The sequence below is a fragment of the Megalops cyprinoides genome, chromosome 9, assembly GCF_013368585.1.
Source record: "Megalops cyprinoides isolate fMegCyp1 chromosome 9, fMegCyp1.pri, whole genome shotgun sequence".
Taxonomy (NCBI): Eukaryota; Metazoa; Chordata; class Actinopteri; order Elopiformes; family Megalopidae; genus Megalops; species Megalops cyprinoides.
Genome location: NC_050591.1, coordinates 16,448,764 through 16,467,256, shown reverse-complemented (window position 1 = coordinate 16,467,256; position 18,493 = coordinate 16,448,764). Strand labels below are relative to the sequence as shown.

At 42.9% G+C, this 18,493-nt stretch overlaps 1 protein-coding gene across 1 annotated transcript in view; it reads left to right on the top strand.

Annotated features, from left to right (window-relative positions):
* The first annotated feature begins 4,529 nt into the window (after positions 1-4,529).
* Positions 4,530-18,493, top strand: part of LOC118783553 (calsyntenin-2-like) — a 201,853-nt gene continuing 187,889 nt past the window's right edge. The window contains exon 1 of the mRNA XM_036537479.1: positions 4,530-4,852. Coding sequence (XP_036393372.1) covers positions 4,780-4,852 — 73 coding nt within the window. The 5' untranslated portion in view covers positions 4,530-4,779. The remainder of the gene's footprint in view (positions 4,853-18,493) is intronic.

The following is an 18,493-nucleotide window of genomic DNA, read 5'->3' as shown; positions in this document are numbered from 1 at the left end:
GAAAATGTGGCAATGTATCACAGGTGAGACACCCTATTCTCCACACAGTCCATGGTAAAAGGAGTAGATTCCAACACCTGAAATATTACTGCTGGAATGAAAGTTGGATAGCATGCTTTCAAATACTGTACCTCAAATAAATAGTATCACTTTGATGCAATGCTTTCATTTCACTTTCATAAAACATGTATCGTGCTGTTCTAACTTTGAAAAAGGTACTGATGTTTTTTTGGATCTGCATTGAAATAATACATGAGAAGGGAGAGACACACATACAGAACAAATTAAAAATAATAAATTCAGAAGAAGATACTCAACAGAGAAAAGGGGAAAGGGAGAATTTTGCCAGAAACAGAAGTGCATGTCCTTTATTTGCACAGAAAGACCAGAACTATTAGAGAGTAGGCATTGTCATTTGTCCTCATCATGCTCTTAAATAGAACTGGAATCAATTATTTATAGAGCGCAAAACTGGCAATGAATATTAGTGAAGACACCGTAATGTTCTACTGAACGTTTTAAATTAAAGGACAAGGCCGTCGAGTTGATGTTTGCTGATGTTATAAAAAGCCGGGGGAACTCAGTAATACCTGTTTTGTAAAGGAAAAAGCATAAAACACATGAAAACGATAATTACTTATGCTACTGCCATTATCACTGGGTTGTTACAGGTCTAAAGTGATAGATTATACTGCAAGAGCTCTTACCTCCACACATTCTCCGCATTTTACCATGTGCTGTAGAGGCAGAGACAGTGAACAAGAATTACAGCTGAGCAAGTGTGCAGAGAACTTTCAGTGATAATTGGCTAATGGAATGCATCCCAAGCTGAGCAGCCAGAGTGATTTAAATGAACAAGCAGGAATGGCTTTTTCAATCTAATTGTACTGCAGGTAAATTAGCTTTCAAAAGGGCTGGGAAATAATATTGCATTTCAAACTACCTCATTTTCTGTAAACTAAAGCGATTATGAAAACTCCCTGGGGCTCCTGAAAATAGATGTTTTACAAAAGGAAAACAGAACGGAAAAGGATTAGAAATGAATTGCCAAAACTTTCTTCATTCAAATGACAGGGAGCAATCTGGAACTTGCTGATATTGGAGGCCTGGACTCCATCAATTTTTCTTAAATTAATTGTGTCACCATGACATTAAAACAAATAGACAAACAAGCACAAGCAGAAGCCACCAGAAATGCACAGAATAGAAAGTTTCATCCCACTCTCTGGCCACTGGACAGTAAAAATTCAAGCAGCGACATATGAAATGTGTGTTAAAAAGTCTTTTGTGGTGAAGGCCACAGTTTGGTCCACCAGCACCCTCAGATCAGGCTGGCTTTTGTTTTCCAGGGACCCATGATAAGACAACTAACCCACTCCCCACAAGCTCATAGCCTATCTCTTCCCTATTTCTCTTTCACTATGTTTTCTATACAGCTTACTCTTGCTTTCTTTCTCTCTCTCTCCTTTCCATTTCTGTCCTCTCACTGTTTCTCTCTAGAGCTGACTCTGTTGCACACACACACACACACACACACACACACACAACAGTCAAAAATAATTGTATGTTTATAATGTTAACAGCTTCATAGTCTAGCTGCAATTTTTCTGATAAAATGATGGTGGGAATATTACCATGGCATAAAATACCTAACAGGGAACATTCAACACACGTTCAACCATGAATCCTTAGTAATGGCTGGGGGGGGGGGGGGGGGGGTTGGGCTGTGTGAAGTCATGTGGAGGTAGGGCCGCTGCAGTAGACCGTGTCCACTCATGGTTCACCTTCAGACAGGGGTTGGCAGTGGGCTGACAGGAGACCACGATGGTTTGGATCTGACTGAATCTGAAGCTCTTTAGATCGTTATTAAAAGACAGACAGCCAACAGCTGTGCTCCAGACTGGAGAGAACACTTCCCTGAACTGTTCTCTGGTCATCACAGCCTGAATTCTGTCCTCTCTCACACTGCGATATTGTCCTTACGCTGGCCTTTTTAACCAGTTTGATTTATGCTATCTGAAAAATATATGTTTGCGCTGCCCTAGATCTCTTTGAGATTTTGAATCTCAGTTGGACTAAGAGGGAAGGAATATGATAAAATAGGAATAAAAAGAAAACCAAGAGACGGGGGATAAAGAGGACAAAGATAACAAAGATCAGCCGCACAGCTAATAGCTTTATGTCATAAGCAGAGGAGGAGGGAAAAGCCAATTACTTATGTTGCCTCAGTCTCTCCTTTGCATCTTCTCCACTGATGCTGATCTGAAGACCCATCCCCTCCACTGTTCAGTCCAGCAGACACTACAAAGTGGGCCATAATGCAGACAGTGATTGTGCAGGAATGGGTAGAATTTAAGCCCTTATTTATTCATGACAATTTAGACCTATTTCTGAGAAAATAAATGGAGAACCAGAGCAACCTTACACTATGAGGTCAACTTCTAAACTTAGGCTCCACATGAAAAAGGGCCTGATTCCCCATTTGAACATATGGAGTTAAAACTGGGTTCCATTAAATATTCACAACAATCCCTCTCTTTCCCATTTTTACACTATAAACGGCCTGGAGAATCCCAAGGAAAAAAAAAAGTGTTAACTCTGGAAACTATGCTTGCTGATCAAACAGCATCATCTGGGAAGGCAGTCCCATGAGTCATACTCCTCCACTCAGGACCCCACTTGTCTGAGACAGTGTGGAGACTCTATAGTGTGAGCGGGCATTGATTGCAAACAATATCCAATCTGCTGAAGGTACACCATCTACTGGAAGCCAGGGTTTTCTGGAGAGGGCAAAAAAAAAACATGTATCAAGCACGGCAACATTAAGACCCACTACAAGATTCATTATACAAATCCACAATCCTTGACCTCTTGGTGTTGCACATACAACATATTTTTTTGCACACACTGAAATGCACAATTTAAAACCATCATGCAACCAGTTACACTTCTTGCCTCAGCTTCCTTTCCCGTCTGCATGAGGCAGTAGCATGGGGGTAGGGAATAATAACACAGGCACAATTTTCTACAAGGAGATCTTTCAAAAAGGCCCCGAGCCATCAGGAATGTAGCTGATTTCTTAATGCCTCAGAATGGCCATTAAGATTATAACAACTGAAACGAGGCTCCACTAAAGGACACCTATGAAGAAGTTTTTAAATTATACCCTAAATGGAAAATTTCTGTCCACATTCTGCAATTCTGCCTGTAAGCTACTGCGATTATGAGAGGATAAAAAAAAATTCAAAATAATAATAATAATGAAGAAACTCATGAATCTAACTTTATAGTAACAGCATCCTGAATCTGTACCAGTCATGACCATATGAAATCCACTGTAGACAGATCATAGCACATTTGTTGTGTGTTATGAGATCACATTGCACTTGAACCCTGGAAGTGAACTATTCAATTAGGGCTGAAGTTAATGGAAAAGGGAGGAAACGTGGGGCTTAAGTAAGCATTCTAAAAGGCAACAATGACACACGTCTGAGTGGCGAAAACAAAACACTGGATAAACAAATTAATATCTCTCTCCCCTCCCCCCTTTTTCTCTGTCCCCCCCCCCCCCCCCTCACACACACACACACACACACACACACACACAGCAGCATAAGTCTTACTGAGCCCATCTCACAGTTAAATTGCCACATTGACTCTCACCGATCCAGCTGCTGTTCCCTATCTCAGTCGGAGGGCAGAAACAAGTGTGTTTGAGTCACAGTGGGGGGGCGTAACATGGATGTGTGATGCCTCTGTTTACTGAGGAGTTGGAAAAGAAAGCTGAGAGCTGAAAAAAATGGGCCAAAACGTGAAACTTGGGATGCTCGTATTCTTTTGTATTCTGCATCTATTACTGGTCTGTATGCAATGCGTTATGGATGCTTTCATAACTGTAGTGAGGTGTTGTTGAGTGTTGTTCTGTGTTACATCAGGGAAAACGGAGCTACTGTACTTTCTGCTTCCTGAGCTACATTATGGGTTATGTGTCCACACCAAGGTGTCAGCTTGACTGTGATATTATTATACTGCAAAGGATATATGTGTATTAATTTAAAACCCTGATTAAGAAAAAATCAAGAATATGCTACAGACCTAGAAACACAGTAGAAAATGAATAGTTAGTGAATAGTTAGTTAGCAGATAATAGTCCTAATAGTAATAACGAACAACAACAACAATAAGCATTATCATGAAAATCTTGATTCTAAAATTAAGGAAATGACAAGATAAATACAAGGTAAAAACCAACATCACACCCTCTCTTCGAACATATGATCTCAAATAGTTCGGTCAGACATGGATAACAGCCCGTTTTGTGGCGCTGTAGGACGTCCTAATCCTTTCTGTACATGGTCAAACCGTCAGTGTCAGTCGAGTTATTTCGGGGAATCAGAAAAGGGGAGGGAGAGGAAGAGAAAAAAAGGCGATTGCTCTCTAGATGAATATTAATGTCTCCCTCCCAGTGACGTAACAGTCTAGTCCCGGGGTGCGCAAGTCTGTGGTCCTGTCTTACCAGATACCAGATAGTCGTATCCCACAACCGCCGAACGCACCGCTCAGCGTGCGACTGCTCGGCTCTCTCTCTCTCTCTCTTGCGTTAGAAGTGCATCTGTCTCACTCGCGTTTCCTCCTGCTCTCGCCCTCTTTCCTTTTTTCCACGCACCTGTGTTTCCTCTGTGAACATTTGTCAGTTTTACAATTTGAAGGCACCGCGAAGCTCGGAAGAGAACAAGGAGAGCGAGGTCATCGTGTCCTGCCTGAATTCATCTTACAGTCATGAAGATGCTGAGAATATCCTTGGTTTTTATTTTGTTGGCGCTGGCGCTGTGCGCAGTCCGCTCGGGAAAAGGTGGGTGAAGGTAAACTTACTACCCGTAGCTTTGAGCGAAACCGTGCAGCAACGCGCTGTATGGTTAAGAGCTTATTTTGGGAAGGGGTTGGGGTATAAGCAAGCGGCTTCACAGCGGACTATGTTCATCGCAGTCGTTGGTAGATACAGTTCTGATTTAATTTAACTGGAGAAAATGACAACTACAACGGAGAATTAGATGTACCTATAAATATATGACTCTGTGAAGCCATCAATCTTAGATCTCTGGAGCTTTTAAGAGACGCCGGGAAGGGTTTGTTTCACTAATTGGCGCGTGGGGAGACGTGTCGTTGGCAGTTTCTCCTGCAGCGATCTGTTATAGCTCTGTGGAAGTTTTCCACTGTTTGCATTGAACTGATTTCGCCATTGATGTTCTTAATGCGCCATAACAGATTTAAATGATCTATTATTGTCTATTTATTATTATTATTATTATTATTATTATTATTATTATTATTGTTGTTGTTGTTGTTGTTGTCATGCATATAGTTGATGGCGCAGGAGTTGTCTTAAAACATTTTGGGTCCTGTGAATTAATGCAAGATAAGTGAAATAAACGAGGTTTGCAATGCTCGGGCGTGGGGCTCAGGTGTAATCAGTCCCTCAGTAAGCCCAGGTAAACGGTGGCTTTACACGAAGCTGCTGCAGTTTTTTTTAATCGTTTCTTGTTCCATAGCTTTAAGAAGCTAGAGTGCACACGAATCCTCCCTTTGATATTGGGTATCCGAGTAATTAATGTAGTACCTGTTCTCTTACCTTGGAACAATGGCAACCTCAGCACTGATAACAATACCGGGGTGTTAGACATCGTGCAGTGGCCAATGGATCTACGTTATTTCTATCTTTTTTAAAAAAATAAAACTCGGGTCCTTCATTTTAAAATGTGTAGTCGAACCCATTAATCACGTGATAATATGCTACGACAAAGCTTAGCAGACGCGGGTTATCTGTTATCTGCTCTTATTTAAAAGCAGGTTATAATGAGTTGTTTTATGACGGGTACAGATAGGTAACCTTGTCGGATGCCTTGTAAGTTCCTCGATGCTAAAAGGGGCGGCACGAGCACACTTTGTGTGTTCATTTTGGCAGAGGAGGTGTCTGTGTATGAGTTCACACGACATCGCACAAGGCATCGCGGTTTCGAGTCTCTGCCCTGCTTCAAAGTAAACAAATTAGAAGAGAGGGAAGTCAAAGAAGGGAAAAACGAACAACCCCCGGTCCTAATTAAGTCCCAGGGGTTACTGTACAGAGCTGCTAAATTCGGGAGAGCATTAAAGCGCATTGTTGTCAATTTATGCTCTCCTGATTGGATTTAATTTCTATCCTTTTCGAGGTCTTGCGCGCAAATAAAAAACTGTCTGGAATGTGAATGAGTATTAGTAAATGTGAAAAAAAAAGACGTTTAGTCAATTTTGTTCGCGCATTGTTCGAGGAGAGAGATCAATATTTTGTGCAATGAGTCTACTAGATATGCAACGCTGGGGCGCGAGCGTGAGACCAAGACCCCAGTCCACTTGAAATCATATCCATTTTGTCTTCTAAGGAAACTGTTACATGACCAACTTCTGTTAAAACCTCGAGACAAGAACTTCAAACGACACGGAGCATAGAAACTACTCAATAAATATTATATCAGTAATATAATGCCATTTTAATTGCTTTTACTTAATTACAAGATATCAGTTTCTTACTTTTTATGGCACATAATGCATTTTATATTTATCCAGTTAGTCACCAAGTGTTTCTTTAGTTAAATCCTTTTAATCCTTTTATTATTACTTAAATGGTCTACAGTGTTGACATTATTATCTGTGACCTGCAGCCTGTGATGCCTGCCTCCTTTCTCTGCTTTTCAGTTGCATTTGTATTTTAATAAAAACACCACTTAAATAAATCATTTCCTGAACGGATGAATGTTTGTGTTGGTGAGGAAAAACAAACTAAAACTGATTGCCTTTAGGACTTCTCTTACGCCTGGCTGTGCAGCTCCAAACAAGTTTTTTTTTTTTTTTCCTAAGGAATATGAAAAACTCAACAGTGAGGCTTTGAAGCCTGATGCCCAGGGACCTGCCAACCTTCCCTTGTACATGGGCAGACTTGTACCCAGGATGTACTGGTACCCTGCCAGCTGAGGGTGTGGTCAGAAGCCATATAATTTCCATTGCGCAGAGTCAGTGACTGTATAATGTCCTATGAGCAGAGAGTGTAGGCAATAGCCATATTAAGAGCTGTGAGGAGAGGGTTTGGTCAGTGACCATGTAATGTCCCACGAGTAGATGATAAGGTCAGTGGCCTTTTAATGTTCTATGAGTGGAGGATGTTTTCAATGGTTGTATCGTGTTCTATAAGGGGACGGTTTGGTCATTGTGGTAGCAGTGAGTGAGGAGGAAGGTTTTCTCTGTGTGTGGCAACTTCTCACTTACAAGAACAACTGAGACTTGTCCAGGTCTTTGACATGTGGTTCCTCAAAATCTCTTTCCATTCAGAAAAGGCGGTGGGGGTGGGGGAGTGGGGGGGGGGGGGGGGGGGTGGGAAGAGATGGCAACATCAACAAATAAAAAAAGACTAAGGAAAAAGTGACAGATTTATGTTAGCCTTTTCAGAAAGAACTGCATTATCCTGGTGCTCCATAAATCCTGCATGAGACAAAAAAAAGCAGCCACATAACTCCCGGGTTTCATGTTGCGACTTATAAAACAGCACCGGAGAGTGTGGCAGAGGTCCCTTATTTCACTGACGCTGTGCAGGGAGCAGATGGGCGAGGGGAGATGAGGGGAAAGGAGGGGACCGGCTGCTTGTTTATTTTCTCCCTCTGTCGTCTCTTTGCTCTTTCCATTTTCTCTGCACGCCACGTGTGGATTTTAGAGGAGCCCCTGCCGCTCGCGGGGCAGTCTGAGTGTGGCCACGCAACATTAATTCCATCATTAATGGCGGCGCGGCCTGAGAGAGAGAGAGCGGGGGGACTGGAATCACCATTGGGGAGGTGGACTGCTGTGCCGTGGCCAAACACCACAGCTGGGGCAGATGGCCCCCGGTCGCTCCCTTGGGTCACCGCTGGCCATTGTGAGCTGGAAAAACATTCAACGCTCCATCGATTTCTGCTTAGCGCCTTTGAGGTGCAGAGAGACGGGGAAAACAAGACCACAAAAGCAAAATAAAGCCAGCAAATTGACTTTAATAGTATTTAGAATAAATGTCCCCTGTGTTATTGGAAGTACACCAGGGAATGCGAGAGCAGGACGATTGTTCACAATTGAATAAAAGTAATAAAAGCAATTAGGGAGAAAAATGGAAGGAGTTTTTGTTTTGTAGCCATGTTTTTACCTTTTCAGCAGCAAGAGGCAAAATGTGCCCCTTGAATATGCTGGAAATGTGTGAATGTACCGGAATTGCCTCTTCTTAAAGGGTGAAATGCTGAAAGCATCCACTGAATGCCAATGAATTTCTTTTACCTGTATTGGGTGCTCTGCTGAGTATGCATGTGTTTGTGATTGTAACTTCACATAGTGCAGAAGGATGGATAAATTAATATAGTTCATTAATTTCCTGGAGGTTGCAGCCACAGTATGTTCACCCATAGATATATGAACATTGTTAACCAGTAAATGTGAGTTTCTAACTGAGGGTGTCAGTGTTTTTTCAGATCAAACCATTGATTGCTTAAGTGCATGCGAAATTACTCTCTGATGATCTCACTTGACCTAAAGTGATCCCATACTTTTGCTCTGAATTTTGGGACGGGCCGACCTGTGCGGACATAATGTGCAGAGAAAGCGAAATAATGATAAAAGAAAGGGAGACAGAAAAGAGAGGGGCTGAGGGGTAAAGGGAGAGGAAGACAGAGAGAGAGAGAGAGAGAGAGAGAGATGGAATAAGCTGTTGATGTTTGGCCCCCTGAACAAAGAGCAAATGTCCCAGAAGGTCTGCCAGTGTGTGACTGTTAGGGATGTTTAGTTCAGCTCAGCTGCTTGGGGCTTAACGCCCCCCCCCCCCCCCCCCTCTCCCAGTTGGTGGTGGGAGTGCATCAGGGCAAGGTCCTCCCCACATGGTGCCCTGGATGGTGACAGGAACAACTTAATCTGCGCTGCACTCCAGAGATCCGTCCTGTCACACTTCTGCAAACTCCGCTTCACTGAAGGCCTGCTGTCTTCTTAAAGGGCACCACATATCATGAAGCTGCATCATCATCTAACTCACGATGATCGATTGACACGTGCATCCATTTGAAGCATATGCACCTTAAATGAATTTAAAGTTTCTTGGTGAGCAGGACACATGACTGCACCCCAGTCCAGTATCTGATGTTCCCGCACTTGCTTCGCTTTCTGCTTCACATGCGTTTTGGGAGCCAGAGGTAAAAAGTAATGCCATTTCTATCCATCCTATCCATAATGCAGAGTATGGAGAAAGCTCTGCGACCCATCCAGTCCGTGCTGTTCCTCTGAAAAAAAGTCTGACTCTACAGACACTTCACTGGATGCAGGCTTACATCCCAAAAATCACTACCTATTGAAACCATTTGAAGAACTGTTAAATCAATAGATAATTGGATGTGCGTGGTAGAATTTCTAGTCAGCGGTGGCAGAGAAACAGTTGTAAATGTTGTAAAACAGGATATTTATTACAGAAACTCAAATCACTGATTAAATTCAATGCATGTTTTGAATGCTCGGCCTTTGTGTAAAGATAATTATGGTTTGCCTGGCTGATTAAAAGAATAGAGAAAAGTTATGCACAGTAAGTGGTGTTATCGCTTTGGTACATCAAACACTTGTACATTTTGTATGGCCATTATTGCTCATAACTAAATATAAATATGTGTGTCTAAATTTGTGTCAGACCAAGAAAAATTACTTGTAATTGGAATAATTTTTGGTACCTGAGATTATACATAATTTAAAAAAGGGCTGCAGTGTTTCATAGAGGTAAGATGCAAGGCTTGTAACTGAATGGTTGCTGGTTTGATTTCCTTTCAGGGACAGTGCTGTTGTACTCTTGGGCAAGGTATTTAGCTCACAGTTACCTCAGTGTATATCCAGATGTATAAATGGATAAAATCGTAACCTGTGTAACTCACTTTGGACAAGAGCGTCTGCTGAATGACAATTATGTAATGTAATCAATGCATATATAGGTATTAGCCAACTGTGTTAGCTCAAAATATAATAAGTTGCTGTTATTACATCTTTAAATAATATTTATGATAAATCTGATTACATGTTTGATGGGTCTAAGTCATACTTGAACACATTTTTTTCACGAATCATTTGAACTGGTGACCTTGAGATTGCAAAGTCGGCGTGTTATCAACATTTTTACAGTAGATTGAGTTTATCCTGATTTCAGTGGTGTGAAGCAACCATATGTCCCTTTTAGCAAAGAGCCCAGTGTATCATGGGATCAGAGGGGGCAGAAGTAGGCTATTTTCTGTGTGATTGCTTCCTCTCAGTCTGTGCTGTATGAGATGTTGTCCCAGCACAGGAGTCTGTGTAAATTAATCAGCAGAGATTTGTTCGCTCCCCAGCTCTACTGACAGGGGGCGACAGAGGGCGACAGAGGGCTCTCTGCCCCATGAAAAGATTATTGCACTGAGCCCTGAGGAAGACTGGGGGCCTCATTTTAAAACTCACTGTCCTTCCTGTTCCATTTTATTGTTGTGTGTCGTGTAAATTGCATTACACAGGCGTGTTATCAAGCTCTGCAGCAGAAGCAAACGGGCAGCACAATTCAGCCCGCCACTTGGATATTGAAACATACATTGGTGAGCGTCTTAAACTAGACTTGACACATCGTCACGCTGGATACTGCTTGACTTACAGCCCGATGTCTTCTCATCAGTGGATGGCAGATGCCAGGGAAAAAGGAGAGAATAAATAAAAATGTCACATTTAAACAGACAACTGTAAACAGACATATATATGCTGGAAGGAGTTGCTTGGAAGTGTGGGAGGCAGCACAAGGAATCTTGAGAGCTGAAGACTAGTCTGGCACAGGAAGTGACCATGTGACTATATACCTAGAGGTGCACTGTTTTGTGTGTGTGTGTGTGTGTGTGTGTGTGTGTGTGTGTGTGTGTGTGTGTGTGTGTGCATGTGCACATATCTGTGCATACTCATGTCTGTTCAGGTGATAGACAGGCAACATATGATTGCCATTGGTGATGGAAAGAGAGAGAGAGAGGCAGGCTTCTCGCTTGCTGCCAATCAGGATACACCCCATGAATATGGGCAAAATTCCCCCACAGTTGAACTCATTTTGATTCAGTTCATAATTTTTTTGCCATTTTATTCGTTTACCTGTGATTTGATTTGAAGTTTGTGCACGCAAGAGTAACACCCACACTGTTGAGGATTCCTGCTACCTGACACCGATGGTGCTTTCTTGTATCTGCCACGGTTTCCCAGTATCATCTTTGATCCGGTCTGACTAAGACTGCAAGCCAGCCATGATTGTCCTAAATGTCCTGCTGTATCTGTGTATGTGCCATGCGAGGTGACAGAACAGACTGTAGGCCAGGTGCTCAAACAGCCACACTACTCCCCCTCCTTCACAGGTAGGACACTCCTGCCTGTGCTGCAGAGATTTCTGTAATCCTCATGAGTTTGACTGCTCACATTCCCCCTGCAAGACACGCAAATATGTTTGAGCCTGTGGCTAATGGCTTCCGATTGCTTCTGCTGAATGTAAAACTAAACTCATTCCTTGCACAACCTACTGTACAGCAAGACCATCGAGGGTAGATCTGTGTTGTGGAAAGAGGTTGTTTTGACAGTCCCGGTGACAGACAGAGGGAGATGGGGGGGTTGGAGCGTGATGGGTATGCATGTCACTGCTTTCCAGTGACAGAGGTGAGGCAGAGAGAGGGACAGAGAGATGTGCGGACTGCTGTTCCCTGTGGGGCTCTGCCGCCCCAAGGGAGAGGCCAAGGTCATGTCACTGCAGACCTGCACAAGCGCGTGTGTGTGTATGTGTGTGTGTGTATGTGTGTATGTGTGTTTGTGTTTGTGTGTGTGTGTGTGTGTGTGTGTGTGTGTGTGTGTGTGTAATAGGTAAGTGCGCTCTGTATACTTGCTGTGTGTGTGTGTGTGTATGTGTGCTCTGTATACTTGCTGTGTATGTGTGTGTGTGTATGTGTGTATGTGTGTGTGTGTGTGTATAATAGGTAAGTGTGCTCTGTATACTTGCTGTGTGTGTGTGTGTGTGTGTGTGTGTGTGTGTGTGTGTAATAGGTAAGTGTACTCTGTATACTTGCTGTGTGTGTGTGTGTGTGTGTGTGTGTGTGTGTGTTTGCGCATGTGTGTCTCTGCTGTGCTTGTGTGTGTGTGATGCTTACATTTGGTATGTGTGCAGTAGGTGCGTGTGTGTGGGTGATTTTGTGTTTGTATGTGTGGTTGTATGTTTGAGTATGTTTGTATATTTGTGTGTGTGTGTTTATGCAGAAGTATCTTTTATTGTGAATGGCACACATATGTTTGTGTCTGTGTATTCGGGTTGAGATGTGTGTTTGTGTGTTTGCTGTGAGGAAAAACACAGGCTGAAAGCAGGAAGCATGGCCACATAATGAATTCTCTCCGCATATCAGTCACACTATTCATTTATCAGTTTTAGTAGACGGCAGCGAGAAAGCAAACCGCCATCCACATCCCCTGGAGACCACCCCCCCCTCAAAGCTTCTTGTCTAATCGCTCTGTAAATGTGCTCGTTACCGTTTCTGATGCCTGACAGACAATAGGTTTGCAAATTTAGAAAAATGGCTTATACTGACACTGTTGCTTGAACAAATTGGTCACAAAATTAAAATAGAATTTAAAAAAAAGGAAATACTGAGTTAAGACAATCATTCCATATAGAGATGTTAGGCTTTTAGCATCAGGTGTGATGCTATCGCAGACTGTTGCTTGCTTAAAATGAACAGCATATGGCACTGGCAAATGTTGCAAATAGGGGATGTAAATGCAAAAGGAATGTGTAATACAGAACCAATGGCAGAAGAAAGTGCATGGGAATGGTTTTGAAGACACACTGTGAGCATAATAAGGCTTTACCTCTCATGTTGCTCTCTGCTGAGACTATTGGCAGAAGAAAGAAAAATAGAAGCTTTGTTTTTTCAAAAGAATATTAATTTTCATGATGTGATTCACAGTCAGGCATTATCTTCCCCTTTATCCTACAGGAACATGCTTGATTAACCTTAAATGCATTGGTTAAAAATGTGTCCCCGCTCATCCAGAAATTTCCATCTTTTCAACATTACCTCTTCAAAGGAGTCGGTGTTTCCGAGGTGAAGGATGTCAGACAGTACAAAACTATTTTTTGTGCCGCTGAGTTAAAAATAGGAAGCCACCGGAGCTCGGGGAGCCAGAGAGACAGTTGATGCCCCGTCACCCCAGCACTACCTTAATTTTCATGCTCTCAAAAAAGGAGAGATCCATAAAGCTTTTGGATAGTTAATCTGGCCATGTGACTGAAGGAACAGCAAGACTTAGTTGATGACACCCCTGGATGTGGTCTTACAATCTGTTCACCACTCAAACATGGTAAACTCCCGTGAATGCTCAGGATCCAAGGGGTGATAAGATGACACATGACTTGTGGCCTGCAGTGTCGTTATGCAGCCCACCCTTCACCTTGTGGTGTTTTTCCCCTTATGAACGTCACTGTTGCGACGAGAAGCCTCCAGGGCAGCCCAGGAGCCCAGATGGAGTTGGCGATCGATGGTGGGGAGAGCCCCTGTCAGCATGACCTTACTGTAAAAGCTGCAAAAGCCTTGGGAGTGAAGGAGCGGCTCAGATCAGAGCAGCCATCGCTGGCACATCTCCACCAAGGGAGAAGAGGCTACAGTGAGCTGAGGTCTACAGTGATTCACTGTGGAACTGGCTCGGAGCTAGCACGGCCTTGCCAGGATCACTGCAGCACCGACTCCAAGTGTCAAAAAGTGGGCCGCTGACTTCATGAGAGGAAAACAAAACAGAGCTCTTGCCCAAGATGATTTTGATTCAGCATGACCCCAGCATGCTGTCTCCCCAGGGTTGATAACTTGTACCTTTTACACATGTGAGGCTGCTCTGACAGTTCCTCCGGGAGCCTCCCTGGTTCCAAAGCAGATCATTTTCCCTGGCTGTGAGGTGCTAATTTGTCCCAGTGTGCATTGGGCGTGAAGAGTCCTTTTTCCCTGAAAGGGTTCATCCTGCACTGTCCCCACACATCTGACAGCACACCCAACAGGCTCCCACAGGGTGTCAGTACAAGGCCAGTGGTTTGGCTGTGGTATGTGGTCGTCCTGTTGCATTCATGGTGTTTCAAGATGTCTGCTGAAGCAGGAGAAACATGTATATTTCTGATGGTGGGACAAAACCCATTTTATACTGTAGACCTTAGGGTTAGAACGCATGCAGTGCACATCCTGCCTGAGCAGCTGGGTTGGTCAGCATGGTGGGGGACAAAACAAAACAAAAGTAGAGATAACATTTATACAACATCAATTTTTTAGATAGCAGTAGATGTACCTTATTAATTGTCATAAATTCAGCAAACCTTAATATTCACACCTTTTGTAATGGAAACAAAAATCAATTACACATATTCAGAATGCTGTTTAGAATACCGGGACAGTGAAGTTAACAAGAACCTTTTAGGAATTAGTACTAAGCCTACATAGCAACAAATTGTGTGTCAATGTGTTTATTTGTATATACCATTTATACTAATTTGTACTTAATGCCAGAAAGAAGAAGACTTACAGATGAATTTAAGCAAGTGGTACATTTTTGAGAATTGTGTATTTGTATGTATTTTCATTTCAGTGACTGATCAAAATTATGGTTAAAAAAAAAAAAAAAAAATGTTTTTATCTCTTTCAAGCTCAGCTTCAGAGCAGCTCACGGTGTTGTGGGTGTTCAGCGGCCCCAGTTTCACTGTGCTGGATAATGCTACAGTCTTTCTGCTGGCCGTTTGGCCTGTCACCGAGCCTAAGGAGGATTTGACTGCAGGGCTACTGTCTGCAGCAGGCCTTCTGCTTTGTGGGGAAGTTGGTTGCAGTCTTGTCGGAGGGATCTGGGTCAGAGCTTACCTGTCCGCCTGCTTTCCCAGCTCTCCCACAGGGGCCAGCTGGCTGGCAGAGCCTGCATTAGTGGCCTCCTAATTGTCATTGCAAAGGCTGCTAGAGCCTTCCAGAGAAGTGGGCATTCTCCACTTGATTTCAGTCCCCCTTTGAATCTGAAAAGCACTCACCTGAATACAGTCAGAATGACAGCAATACAATTTATAGGCAAAGCAATTTGATGCAATTTGCTGGATTCTTTTGCTCCCGCAGATGAAATGAGCACAGATTAGCAGTGGACTGCTCTAAGGAGCTCTGCTCTGTGGTCAGTCTGGGACTTGGGGAGCCACACATACAGGTGCCTCTCACAGATCCGTGTCCTTAATGTGGCTTTATGGGATTCCCAACAAATGCTGTCTATAGGGAACCTAATAATAGGATTGTGAGTCATTAAGCTCCTTTCTTCCTTCATTAAGTGCATAGGGTTATTTGGCATGAGAAAGAGACCTTTAATTGGATTTTTGAACAGTCTGTTTCTCTCTTCTTTTTTCCTTTTTTATTCTGCAGATAGTGTGACAGCAAGAGGTACACTACTTTGCCACAGCCTCTCTCTCTCTCTCTCTCTCTCTCTCTCTCTCTTTCTCTGCCTTTCTCTTTCTCTCTTTCTCCTGTTCAAAGCTCTTTATTGAAACAGATCATTTAAATAAAGTGCTTTTGGAAGTTAAAAAAGTATTTCTTGCAGCTCCCCCTGCCCTTTTTCTCCAACTCTGGAAACACAGCTCTGTGTTACTGGTTCGAATGGACTGGGAGCAGGAGTCAGGAGAAAAGGAGTCTTTTTTCCTCACCACTGTACAAACTTTTATGCAATATCTCCCCAGACCCTTCCAGTAGAACATGGGATCAAATGTCTTCCACAAACCCAATCTGGTCTCTGATGCAGTAATGGCTCAGACCATTCTGATGGAGTACAGAGTGACTGCACAAACCCTTCCAGTGGAGCGTAAAAGGCCACACAGCTCTTCCAGCACTGAGAGAGAAGGGCAGTCATGAAGAGAACTCACAGCAGATTAAGGCCAGTTTAAGTCAAGCCAATGACACCAGACAAGACTCCAGTCAGGACCTGTCCGGTCAATCCGTATACATAGCTCAGAATGATTGGGAGATGGCATGATGCATGTTTCAACCAAATTCTACATGAAGAGTTGTGAAGACTGAGAATAGATGATAATACAGAATGTTGGTTGACATTGTAAACATGTAAAAAGGTTACACAAGCAGAATATCAGGTTGATGGCTGACTTTACCGAGACCCCAGTATTATACAAAATATAATGCAAAAACGTTACCCAAACAGAACTGCACTACAGATGGAAGAATGAATTGGTGGTAATTATATGTGTGTTTGCTGTTCAAAAATAAAAGCTAAAAATCAAACCTGCTGGTCTGGATTGTTTTAATGTTCTTCTCACGCACTCTCACTGGGAGGACCTTTGCAGGTAGATGTAAGCTGTCTGCCCTGAAACATACTAAAAATGTTCATTTGTGCCAGCAGGGGAAAAAATACTAATCCAGTAGGAAAAGATTTTGTAAGAATTTGTTGCAACACATTGTGTGAAATAAGACTTCAAATAAAGAAAAGAAGGCACTTTGTGTAAAACTGTCATTTTGGAAGGGTTTGGCAAATGCCACCTGCTTCCAGTAAAGATTTAAGTGTTTTCTTTACTCAGTGGCACCATCTGCAAAGCAAAGGAGTACATGAACTGCTCATATATAAATGTTTATGTTATGTAGTATATATTAAATATTCAGTACAGTAAATTCAGCATAAGGTTTGTGTTTAAAAATCTGATCTGTTGATACTTACCCTTCCTTTATTGAACACTACTCTGGTACCGCATGCTTTTCCATCTTAAGTATACAAGCTGGTTCCTGTCCTTATCCCGTGTTATATAATTACTCTAATGCATGTCCACAGAGGAAGGAAAGCAGACATTTATCAAAGTGAGCCGTTGTTTGTAAGAGTTTACAGACCAATCTAAGGATATGTTTAGGTCTGAAGATAAGGCTTGTGTGTGTGTGTGTGTGTGTGTGTGTGTGTGTGGGTGTGTGTGTGTGTATGTTTGTGTAGATGGGAAGCTCCCCTTGAGGGCTCATTACTGCTGGTTGGGGAGTATGGCCCTCAGCATGTGTCTCAGTGTGTGCTGTGCCACAGAGGGGATGGCAGGTTGTGTAGTCACCTTCCCCTAAAGCTGCATGAGAAACCCTGGAGGTGTACTCCTCCACACTGCTGGAGAAGGCCTCCTTCAGGAGCTCATCTAAAACTGAAGCGCATGAAAACAGTTGCCTTAATACGGCAGAGATACACACATCCTTACCTCAGAAACCCATACCTGACGGCCTGGACACTGCAGGGACCCTACTGTCCTCATTCGTGCGCATACATGTGCGTGTGTGTGCGTGAGAACGTACACCGCTTTGGTTGCTTTTGGTTCTGCGTGCACACAGCGTGCGGTCAGTGCCTTTGTGTGTGGGCACGATTGCATCAGTGTGGGAAGGTTTCTGTGATCGCGTGTCGGCGAATGTGCATGATCTTTCCAGGCTGTCTGTTTCATCTGTTTGTTTTGATGCCCTTCTCGGCTCCCTGTCCATTCTCCTGGGCGCTGCAGTGATATAGCCACCTGTGGCGGGGTTACCCGAGCAGAACTCTGCACGGAACTGTTAGCAGTCATCTCTTATTTACCTTTACCCCCCCCCCCCCCCCCCCCCCCCGTTGCACTGTACTGTTTAGGGCTTTGCTGGTTTACAGGCAGAGCTTGTTGAGCAAATTAGTTTTTCCCCGTGCTAGGAGAATTATTTTCCAGTAGTGTTGTGATTTCAACCATGCAAGCTCTCTAGGGGTCTGTTTAAAATTGACATCATAATTGTACCTGTGTTTCCACCCATTTTCCCCCTGCTGATGTTACAAATAACATTAACAGAGCTGCAGACAGGCAAAGCCGTCGACTCTTTTTTTCCTTGTTTTTGTTGCTACTCCTTCTCGTCAATTCGCTATGAAAGCAGGAAAGTATCATTTAACAGAAATTGTTATTGCCTTCCCTGTGTTTCATTGTTTATTAGTTGAAATTTCTAGGAGGAAACCGCTATGCTCTTATGACTTGATATGGAATTCTCAGCAATATTAGTCATTACCGTTTTCACATCACTGTGCAGGTCATGAAATACTTTTGCACAAACTTTGCTCAAAAAGGTCGCACTGAACAAAGAAACTTAATGAAATGCTTGGAGGAACTGAAGTAGAGTTCAATCAGAGAGGAGGAATTTCATGACTCAGTAACAACAGTTTTATTTGACTTCATATTATAAAATCTGCTGCTCTCTTCTTGCTAACAATGAATATTTTGTTGCTGAATGACTAGGAGGGAATAATTAATAGTCTTTGAAATGCCAGCCCAGCCATAGCTGACGCATTGACATAGGATTTGAGTGTTAAAGTAAAAGATTTTCTTGTACAAAACGTCAGTAATCCAACACTCTCATTCAAAAGGTTGTAAAAGAAGGATAACAATGGGAAAATGCTAGGA